Below are 10,694 nucleotides of genomic sequence, written 5' to 3'. Positions count from 1 at the left end.
AAAAAATGGGCTTGGCTGTAAAGCTTTGGAGATTTATGGATTCTGCCTGCATTTTCATGTGCAGTAAATGCTAGTATGTAATACACTGGCCCACTTTGGTTTGCTATGTAGTACACAACACGTCAAACAACTCGACTCCAGAAAGGCTGCGGTTTGCAATTGGCACTGTCATTTTTATTAGTATGTGTATACTGCAACAATAAACTTGTACTGGTATACAGACAATTTCTTTTAAAACAAATTTGTTCACAACCTGAATCAAATATTTTGTTGTTGTTCAGAATAATGAAATCATTTCTAACTAGAAAACCGGCAAGCACCATCAAAGAAAGGGACCAAAAAAAAAATTCAAGAAACAAGGTGAGTGTATCCTACAAATAGACACACCACAATTAGAAAATAGAATTTCAATTTTCTTTTTTTATATTAGTTTTCTTTTTATAAAAGCTAGTGCAAGTACAATATTTTACACAACTTACAGAGTATGCACGCATATGGAAAAAAACAAATAAGTTTGTCTTTCACAATTATTTCCTACCTAGAGCTTTATAACGTTTCATATATATATATATTTATATCTATATATTTTCCTTTACTAAGTAAGGTGCAAAACATAACCTCCTCTCCCAATCTCTTGCTACTGGCCAGAATCCTCTGTTAAATTTTCCATACCAAAACAGAACCTCTGGATTAGATTTAACATTAATTTTTTCTTTAACAGTCATGGTTTATTACACACCAGTAACCCCAAACCCATGTAAATAACAAACCGACTGAGTGAAATGACATCTCAGTCGATGTTTTCATATAGTAGATAACGTCCAATCCGGTGGTTCTGTGATCGTAGATGTTTCTGTCCAATGGCAAGCGAATAAAGAAACTAGAGAAAGCTTCCATTTCCCTTCCAATGGAAGACATCAAATCTCTTTACAACAAGACCTGCAACACTTTTACTGCTATATCTGATACCCACTCCTTCCTGAGGAATGACCAATGGCTTCCTTTATGTCTCAAAACACAACTTTACATTTCAATCTCAAAATAATAGAAAACAGAAATGAAAAGAACTAGACATATCATGATAACCGAACCTCACAAAGTCTGGGCTGTTTATCTGACAGGGTCGCATTTCACTGCCAGCGCACTAGAGGGAGCTCCTAAGTATTTGTGTATCTGTCCTCAGATTTAATATACTCAACATGTGCCGATTATTCATTCAACTGTGAACGTTCTCCTTTAAGATTTTGATTCACACAAACTCTTCTGAATGAGTGAAGTGTTCAAATTGGGCCACAAACGCTCTATTAAAAAAAAAACAATTTTACAGAGACATATTTGTAAGCATTCATTGGCAATTACCTTTGTTCTCAAAGATATGTTCAATTTCTCGAAAGTGTAGTTGTACAAATTTGGTAAGATAAACACACACACGCACGCACACATTAAGAGATTGTTGATTGCTGTGTGTCAGGGTGATATGTGAGAACAGCATCTGTACACAGGTTGGTTTAGGTGGTCAATAAGTCTCCGACATTTAGTTCTCAGTGGTCAACCGTGGCCAAGTGTCCGGTTTAACCCAACGGCAACAAACGTCCCTCAGTGTTCGACAAGGGAGTGTTTCACAAGTCTCTTGAAACAAGGCTTTATCTTGTGTGTTCAGGCTGGGTTTGGCCTTACTGAGAGAGTGCTTGTCAGTTTACCAGCTCACCGATGAGACATGAAATTGGAGGCCAGTCTCCCTTCTTAAAGAGTGCGCACGGTTTTTACTATCCAGCAATGGCTGAATGCTCAATAATAGTACAATGAACAATATTTATAATCATAGTAAGAGTCATTACAATACCCATAATATCAAGCAGCCCACACATCAGGGTGAAATAAAGTCATAATGTGGGCCTGTAAAAGTTCTCAGCCTGAGGTTTATAATCCAGCGGTTCAGACATTTGTCAAACAACAGTCAATTTAACAGAGAATTCATGACTGATATTGAAAAGAAAACCCCAAAAGAACAACAACAACAACAAAAAAAGATCTTAAGAAAAGAAATTTTGATTTATTTTTTTAAACCGCTGAAACACGCACAAACATTCGTCTTTGTGTGCCAGTCAAACAAAAGTAGAAACAAGGAAACTGTCAGTGTGCTCCTCTCAAGAGAAACATTGATGAAAACACTTTCTTTCATCTCCCGTCACGGTTTAAGAGTGCTACAGAGGAGACCAAATACAAGAAAAGGTCAAATATAGAACCGTCTTGAAAACAAAACACAAAACAAGCACAAATCAATACAACAAAAAGTTAAGTCGTCTCAAGTCAAACTTTATTTGAAATCTCTGCCCTCGACATCTCAACGCGTTGGACCCAGGAACGAGCAGAGATGGAGGGTAGAAACTATGATGTCACCATGTCCTCCTCGTCATTCCTCGGGATTAGAAAGTGCTGAAACAGTATTATTAAGTCTATCTATTCTGCAAAATGTGCATTTTAAGTTGGTTTTTATAAAAGTGGTCCCCACTTGGATGAGGTCGACGATTCGTTTCTCATTCGTTCAGTCTATTTCAATATCTTGCATGTGTGAGGATCTGAGCTTATGATGTCAGTGGAAACACAGACAGACAAACGCAAACAGACAGATACACGGAGACAGACAGACAGAGAGTGTGTGTGTTAGGAAGGCCTCATATGGTGTAGAGACAGTGTGTGAAAACCAAAGCACAGGGCCAATGACACGACCGTTTAACACACAACTTGAAAACAAACGACACATGTCTTTACAATTACACCAAACTTTCCAAGTTATAAACCCCCATCAAACAACATGCACGCATTCACACCGTTCCCATCCCTGAGTAAAGCCCAAGGAAAGATTTTTGACCTTTAACAGAAAGGCTGATGATGACGACATCATATCAACTACATCAGACCCTTCTGCTAAAGTACAAGAAACACAGACAAGAAGCAGATGTGCAAAAACCATACATCAGGTGAAAATACAATAATTGCCTCTCTTTACTCACAAATAGCAAATACAACCCGCGGGCTGTTTTAAACTACATATACAACAATAATAGAGCTAGTAAGTTGTCTGAATGAAGAGCACAGAAACACTGCTACATACAGGTGACACAAGAAATGACATTTGTAATACATTTCAAGACAGAGGAGGGAAAAGTTGGGTTTCACTTTTATATTTACGCATTTTGGTACAAATAATAATTCTCTATGATAACGACTAAATGTGATTGAGGTGAAACATCTAGGTATAATGTCAGGCATATTTCATTCATTTGCAACTGGACTTTTGATATTTGAGAGTATTTTACAATCACTTATTCGAGTGATCCAAGACGAACAGCAAAACATCTTTAAAGTCCAGAAGCCAACAGACGACATGCTTGTCAATAAGTGTGGTACAGAAACCAAACCTAGATAATTCACCCTCACGTTGCATGAATAGTTCTTCTTTGAAACGTAACAAAAGTTCATTCAAGTAGATTGGTCGCAGGGACTGTCAAAATATGTTTTACTGAAAATGTAACTTGACAACCACTGGTGCTCGACGTTAAATCAAAGGAAAGTCCATTACAAATACTGTCAAGGTTTTATGGCTGTGAATGAGACAAAACAGGGAGCAAAGGAGGGGGAGATGAAACCTTCCTGTCATTTATTGTTCTCGGGTGTTGGGACGGCAGAGGAGGCGGTTGCACGCACGTGCCAGGCAACAGAAGGTAGCTAACGGTTGTGGCTGGGTAAACATACTCTGGGCCTCGTGGCCATGAGAGGCGTACTGGTTCTGTGTGGGCACCTGAAAAAAAAACCTGGAGGTCACTATCGATTAGGATTTAAGACGGCTAGGAGGGGACAGACTCTGTCACTGCATATTAACGTACATTTCTCCCTGAAGTAACCGAGGGCCGGCTGTGCAAACCGCAAAATCAACCTAAAGCGGATGAAAGTGGTCGGCGAGGTCGAACGGACCGTCAATGTCCGAGTTCTGGCATCGATGTCCGGTTCGCTTTATTTGGTTCAGCACAAGACGAGAGGTTATTGCTACGTGCCGTTGATCGGAATGCTTCTTGTGTGTAAAATGGAAACGCTCTGTGCAACCAGAATGTTGTATTACTGAAGCAATGCACTTCTACTAAATCTGAAAATGAATGGGATTGATTAAATCAATGGTTTGCTATTGAAAGTCGCGTTCTTGCAGTGCAATGCACATCAATGGACAAGCCATATAACATCTTAGTTCTACCTTTTGGCCCAAAAAACACACATTGAACAGAAAGATCAAATGAAATTGGTTGAAGCAGATACATACAATCCAAGTAAAACACAGACACTTCAAACGGGGACAGATGTCAAATGGAAAAAAGAAAAAAATGCACAGTTGTGGTGTTGATCTGTGAAACCCTGTTTTATTATAAAAAATAAAGCATTTTCAAATTATATATGGGGTGCACTCACCCACCCACCACCACTCAATAAATCGGTTAACCAACCCATCCATTCATCATTCACTACCACTAATCATCTTCACCCACTCAAGTTAACTTGAGCCTGACCATTCAAAGGACTCAAACAAGTGAGCAGGTCACAGGCAATGACTCGATTCACTCCTATACACCAAACTATACTCCGACCCCGGAAAGGAGGCTTCGAAAAGAATTGCGGGGTCAAATGAATCAATCCTGCCAACCGGACAAACTTGTTAAGAAACTGCTACATTTCAGTAAAATCGGGTTTACAGCCCTATCCTGTGCCGGCTGAAAACCAAACAAAAATCGTGTTACTATCTCTCCAGATGTGCAAATTGCAATATTCTTTTAAGTAGAACTTAAATATCTATTTATAATATGCTTGGTATTATACGCACACACACAATTCGCGCATCCTCTCTTCAAACACACACAAATATACTACAAATTACTGAAATTACTACATTTCACATACGTTCAATGAGTCAGTGTGTCTTTGGGGCGACGGGACTGAAAACAACGTGCTTGCGCTTTCATACAGTAAGATAGATAGCATATGCAGTTCTATACATGTTAATGTACACAAAAATACATGACATATTTCAACATGATTGAAAATCACCGTAACCACATATAAATGTGTATGTGTGTTTATGTACGTATATGCCAATGCGTGAACGCATACAATGATGCACGCAATCACATACATAGCAAATAAACGTATATGACAGCCTTCAATCTCTTACCCAATCTCTCTGTAAATATAATCAGACAGTCTCTGTACTTATTTTCGCTTGCATTCACACTTTCATACATCTCTTTAAATGCTTTAAATGGCAGTTGTTTTACAGGCCACGCCCCATCGCGCCAATCTTTACCCAAGCTGCTGAGGCTGAACCAATCAGACGCGATGAGAAAAGTGCTTACTGTACTTTAAAGCAGTCCTCTCTAGGACGAAAATCTCATTTTCCTTTTTTCTTTCTTAAACCCGTTACATTCTTCTCTTCACAAAGTAAGAGATCCCCGTGATCCCACACGACATCCAATTCATCATACAGTACTGTGTTCACGTTGAAAAATCAACAGAAAATAGTAGTAGCAATCATAACCAAAATAATTATAGTATTATTAATTATAATAATCATTACCACCCATCTTATAATTGGACTAAGCTATGACAGGCTTTTAAAATGCTTTAGGACAACCACTCGTTACGTCCAACTTTCTTTCCCTTTCTTTCAAAATAATCTCTTTTCTCTTGTCATATCAAAAACAGGGACTGGTCGACCTCAGCTCTACCCTTCTAAATGACTGAACTATTGTGTTTGTATGCATCAATACATGCACATATACACAGACATGAACCCTTCTGTCTATGTAAAAAATGACCCCTGATTGTAAGGTTTACAAATTCATCGTAAAAAGAAACAAATATCAGTTTTGATAGGAGGGCTTGAAAAGTGAAACGGAAAATTAAAACATGCAAAACTACAAAGAGCATCAAATTAAAAAAGGTTAGACAGTTGGATATTTATAAAAATAGACTCAACCATTATCCCTGTTCAAAATGAAGTTTCATCCTTCTTAGGAGCAACTGGCACTGCTTGATGACATCATCTTTCTTGGCCTGTACCAGGATAGAGTGTTTCCCAACCCTGTTCCTGGAGGCCTATTTAAACACACCTGAATCAGCTCATTAATAGATACTCCATAATGGAAAAAAATTCGGTCAGATAAGGGAGACATTCAAAATGAGTTGGTGTGCCTCCAGGAAAAGGGTTGGGAAATGCTGCCATAGTTGTTGAAAAGCTCTTCTTACTATTGAATAGGTAAATGTAATCAATGCAGGTCTAACTGCAGCAACGATTGTTAGGATTGATAATCTCTTTAGGTCACAGTTAAACATCAGATGAAACAAGATGGCTGACATCATGTAAACTCCCGCAACCAGTGAAGAAGTGAAATCCGTTCTGCCACCGTTAACAATGTTATTCACACCAGTTTCCCACCTTCTCTCTCTAAAGTTCTCATGCTTATTCAATTCAGAAGGTGAATTTTTTATGCTAGTTGGACTACTGGGCCAAACAATGTACATGGTGTCAGAAATAGGAGACTTTTAGCCTTGTTAGCTAAGACTGGTCTGCATATACCTTTCAGGCAGTCACGCAATGCTTGGGTAACCACAACCTTTTTATCTCGCATATTGCCCACATTAAACGAGTTTAACCAATCGCCTGTGTAATATTGAATGCATCTATTACAATGTTAATATGTGATGTGATCATGTACATATGAAGTCAATTTAGATTGAAGGTACAATAATCTGGATAGAAAATCAAAAGTCAGAAATCAAAAACATTCTGTGGTTAAATTCATGTATAATTTCATTTTTAAGCTCTGATAGTCTGACGGGCATTCACTTGCCAATATTTGATTTGCCTTCGATACTAATTTTAACCTCCTGAGGGATAAATGAAGGCTTGGGGAACGTTAAAGGGGGCTCTCCATCTGGATTTTCTACTTTGCGGCCTTCAGGTGCTGACCATCTCCTTTTGCGTCCTGTGGGTTTGCTGTTGGACTCTGATTCAGTGGGCAGTGGTGCTTTGAAGATGTCCCTTTCCCCAAACCTCAGTTCTCCATTCTCTCCATTGCCCTGAGCGCCACCGCCACTGCACTGCCCAAGTCCATTCTCCTGTTCTGTGTGTCGACGACCCCCTCGCGCCCCACTCGAGTGTGCTTTGGGTGACTTGAAGGGTGGACCGAGGGTTGGCCCGTCCAAAACTTGGCCTTGGTTCTTCTTGATAGAGCCGTTCCTTAGGTTTTTCAGGGTAAGAGAAATGCAGACGTCACCCACTGACAGCTTGGTGCACGGCAGCTCCAGCAGCTGGGTGGTCCGTTCGGGACAACAGGATGACCAGCCCTGACCAAACACGAAGAACGGATACTCGACGAGAACCTCCACGCTGACCTGGAGGAGAAGAGGGTGGCAGAAAAAGAAGTCATGGCAAACATAAACGTCATGCAAAAAAAGCATGGTGAAATGAATGAACGCTTTTGCTAAATAGCATCTGTTAATCAGCACCTCTCATACTGACAGACTTTAGTGCTGATTTGAGTGGGTGGCCCCATCTCAACTCCAAGACAAATGAAACAGATTTTTCATAGCCCACTCACAGTACAACAGAAGGAAGCAGAAATAAGGAATGACTCAATTCTGCCAGTAAATCCCACACAAACTAAACAAAGATGCCATGGGGACAGCCAGGAGATGGATTGTAGAACAGGGATATGATTTCAGCTGCCAATTTACCCCACACCTAGTTACGATGATTGGGTGCAGGTGGAGTTCATGTAGGAGGACATTCACACCCTTAAGGCATATGAGAATATCAACCTAATGACCATATGGATAACCAAACTGAGATTATAACGATGTGTGAATGCTATAACAAAGTAAAAAAGATCCCTGGGCATTAAGATATCTTCAATTGTTAAACTGAAATTAAATTTGTCATCTAGGGGTATATCTTTCAGAATCCAATATCTCTTTAATGTCCACAGACAACTGACAAAGAAATTAGTTTATGGGCTATTGTTCTGTAACTTTTTAACACTGCTCTGTTTATTTGAGCAATCCAAAATGTCAGCTTCACAAATGTCTGCATCATATACACTTTACTTGTAAGGGCAAAACAGAAATAAAGAAATGCTTGGCATATGAATGTAACAATAGCATTAAAATATGGACACAGTTTGATTACTATATAGTATTGAACTATCCAGTAACAGTAATACAAAAAATCCCACCTGTGAACGATGCTCTCCTACAGCAAACTGTATAATTGCGAAGTTAGTTGTATGACTGTTATCAATGCGCTCTACAGTGCTGGAGTCGATCTTCAGTTCATTGCTGATCTCAGCACTTTGAATAAAATCCTCTGTCTTCAGGTCCTCCACTCGCTTCAGCTCCCCATCTGCCAGCTGGATGATAGAGCCCTTAGTGAAGTAAGGGGGCAGCGAGGGAGATGAAGATGGAGGTGGAGTCGTTAGCAGACCAGCAGAGGCTGGAACCACAGGCAGGTGTAGCTGGGCTTGAAGCACCGCTGCAGCAGGGTGGGGATAAGGGGCCGGAGCCTCAAAAGACTCCACCTTGGGGGGCGTTGAGGTGATGAACGCGTGGGGCAGTGCTGCAGGCAAGGGTGGCGAAGTTGATGTGGTGGAAGCTTCTGTTCCACTTACTGGGATGATGACCGGCTGAGTTCCAGGAATGACCAGGTGCTGGGGCAGGCTGGTGTGGTAGCTGAGAGGCTGCTGGTGCCCTGTGCCAGCAATGTAACCAATTATGGGCTGCTGTGCAGAGTAGAAACTGTTAGAGGGAAGGCCCAGGGAAAGTGACTCTGTGGTGTTGTGTGTGGTCTGGATGACTGCATGTGGGGACAGTGCAGTAACTGCTCCCTTTAGATTGTCCACAGGTGGAGGCGGAGGAGGAAAAGGATGGGATGCAGAGGTGGAGGAAATGCGAGATACTGGTTTGCCAGCACAAATCCCTCCTTTATCACTGTGGGATGTTGGGGGAGGCAGCTTGTCCGGTGTACCTCCAGGGTCAGCAACACTAGAGTTATGACTGTTGGGTATAAGCACTAAAGAGGTCCGCATGGCTGCACTATCTTGTGTATATTCAACAGGAAGCACCAAGTGGCGAGCCTCAAAGTGTTGCAGGCTCTGCTGCTGGTGAATCTGGTGCTGTTGGTTGAAGGAGCTCCCTTTGGCAGTGCTGCTGCCCTGCTTCCCTGCACTGGACTCTGGAGATGGACCAAAGCGTTTGTCCTTCTCCAGCTCTCCATTTAGGATCTCCCTAGGCCTGTTATCCTCCCTCTTGGGGAAAAGTCCATCTGTGCACTGAACAAAGACCTGTGAGGCGCCACTGATGGGAAGCGTGTGGTGAGGGTGTAAGTGTAGGGGCATGTGACCATGGGGAGATGCAGCAGTCCGAGGGGATACGTTTACAGAACCAGCAATTTGCACATACTGGGTGGAGTGGGGCAAAGATGTGCTATCAGATGTTGGACGACCCAGCTGATGGTGCTGGTCAATTTTAGATGCGGAAGAACTGGAGGTGCTAGCGTAAGCATCACGCTGTGTGGTGCTGGTGGCGACAGCAGACTGGGGTACTAGCGGAGAGATGTAGCCAGGATATGGTGCTGCATATGGTGAGCTGATAAAGTGCACATTTGGGGGCAGGGGTGTGTACTGGATGGTGCCTGCTGGGTGTGAGAGCGGTGACGTGTACACTGCGGGTATGGTGGTCACTGCAATTGGAGCTCTCTGTGAGTGTGTTGATAAAGGAAGTGCACTTTCAGCAGGGGCAGACATTGGTTTGTATTGAGGCCCATCGTGTTCTGCAGAGGTGCTGGTGTGCCTGGTGCCTTTATCATGCCCACTTGCCAGACTGGCAAGCCAGGCGAGGTTCCCCCCACGTTGGCTCTCATTGGCAGGCGCCATAATCATGGGCCTCTCCTCTGAGGGCAGAGTGCTTGCTGGGATCTCACGTTTTTTGGGGGGCAGGCATTCGTTCTGCGTTGACTTCATGGTGTGTATGTACCCTGTACCACTCTTTCTTGATGTTTCTTTCCCCTGACTCTCTATAGCCCTCTCTATTTGTCTCTGTATATCGTATCCCTCCCACTTATCAGGTTGAGAATAGGGATGGGGTCAAGAGGAGAGTGGTGCTGGAAGGGAATGTGTCCTGTGCTTAGGGTTGGATGGACACAGATTTCAATCGTAAGCAAAGGAAGTCACTCCTGCTGTGGGAGAGCGGTCCATGCAATTCATGCGGAATCATTTCCCTCTGAGAGTAAGTCTCCAGGACTGCAGGAAGAACCTGAAATAAACACACACACACAATTATGTCATCAGGAGGGTTGTTTCTGTGTTGCAAAGAAGGCACATTATAGAAGCAAGTCCTAGAAAATGCCAATGTGAAAGCTAGTTTAATTTAAAACCAGTTTTCTAAATAGATACTGCATAAGGTAATGATCAATCTCTTATCTTGTCATTTACAGTCATAATGTGTGTGTGGTATATGTAAGTGCCCCCCCAGCGGGGCCAGATGGAGCACACAGTAGTGGCATCATTAATAATGAACCAGTACTCTGCACTCTGTGGTAAACGGCACATAGAGACACGCTTGTGTGTTTATATTAGGCTCATCCACTGTAGTGT

General features: G+C 42.0%; 1 protein-coding gene across 3 annotated transcripts in view; it reads right to left on the bottom strand.

The window, feature by feature from the left end:
- Nucleotides 1-147: 147 nt before the first annotated feature.
- atxn1a (ataxin 1a) overlaps nt 148-10,694 on the bottom strand; it is a 91,969-nt gene continuing 81,422 nt past the window's right edge. For all 3 annotated transcript variants that reach the window (XM_055219047.2, XM_055219049.2, XM_055219048.2), the window contains 2 exons: nt 8,280-10,353; nt 148-7,440 (listed from right to left, as the gene is read on the bottom strand). In XM_055219047.2, the coding sequence (XP_055075022.2) occupies nt 6,889-7,440; nt 8,280-10,061 (2,334 nt within the window). In that variant the 5' untranslated portion in view covers nt 10,062-10,353 and the 3' untranslated portion in view covers nt 148-6,888. The remainder of the gene's footprint in view (nt 7,441-8,279; nt 10,354-10,694) is intronic.

Source organism: Misgurnus anguillicaudatus, chromosome 20 (assembly GCF_027580225.2).
Source record: "Misgurnus anguillicaudatus chromosome 20, ASM2758022v2, whole genome shotgun sequence".
In the NCBI taxonomy this organism is placed as follows: Eukaryota; Metazoa; Chordata; class Actinopteri; order Cypriniformes; family Cobitidae; genus Misgurnus; species Misgurnus anguillicaudatus.
The sequence above is the reverse complement of the archived record's forward strand: the minus strand, read 5'-3'. Positions and strand labels throughout refer to the sequence as shown.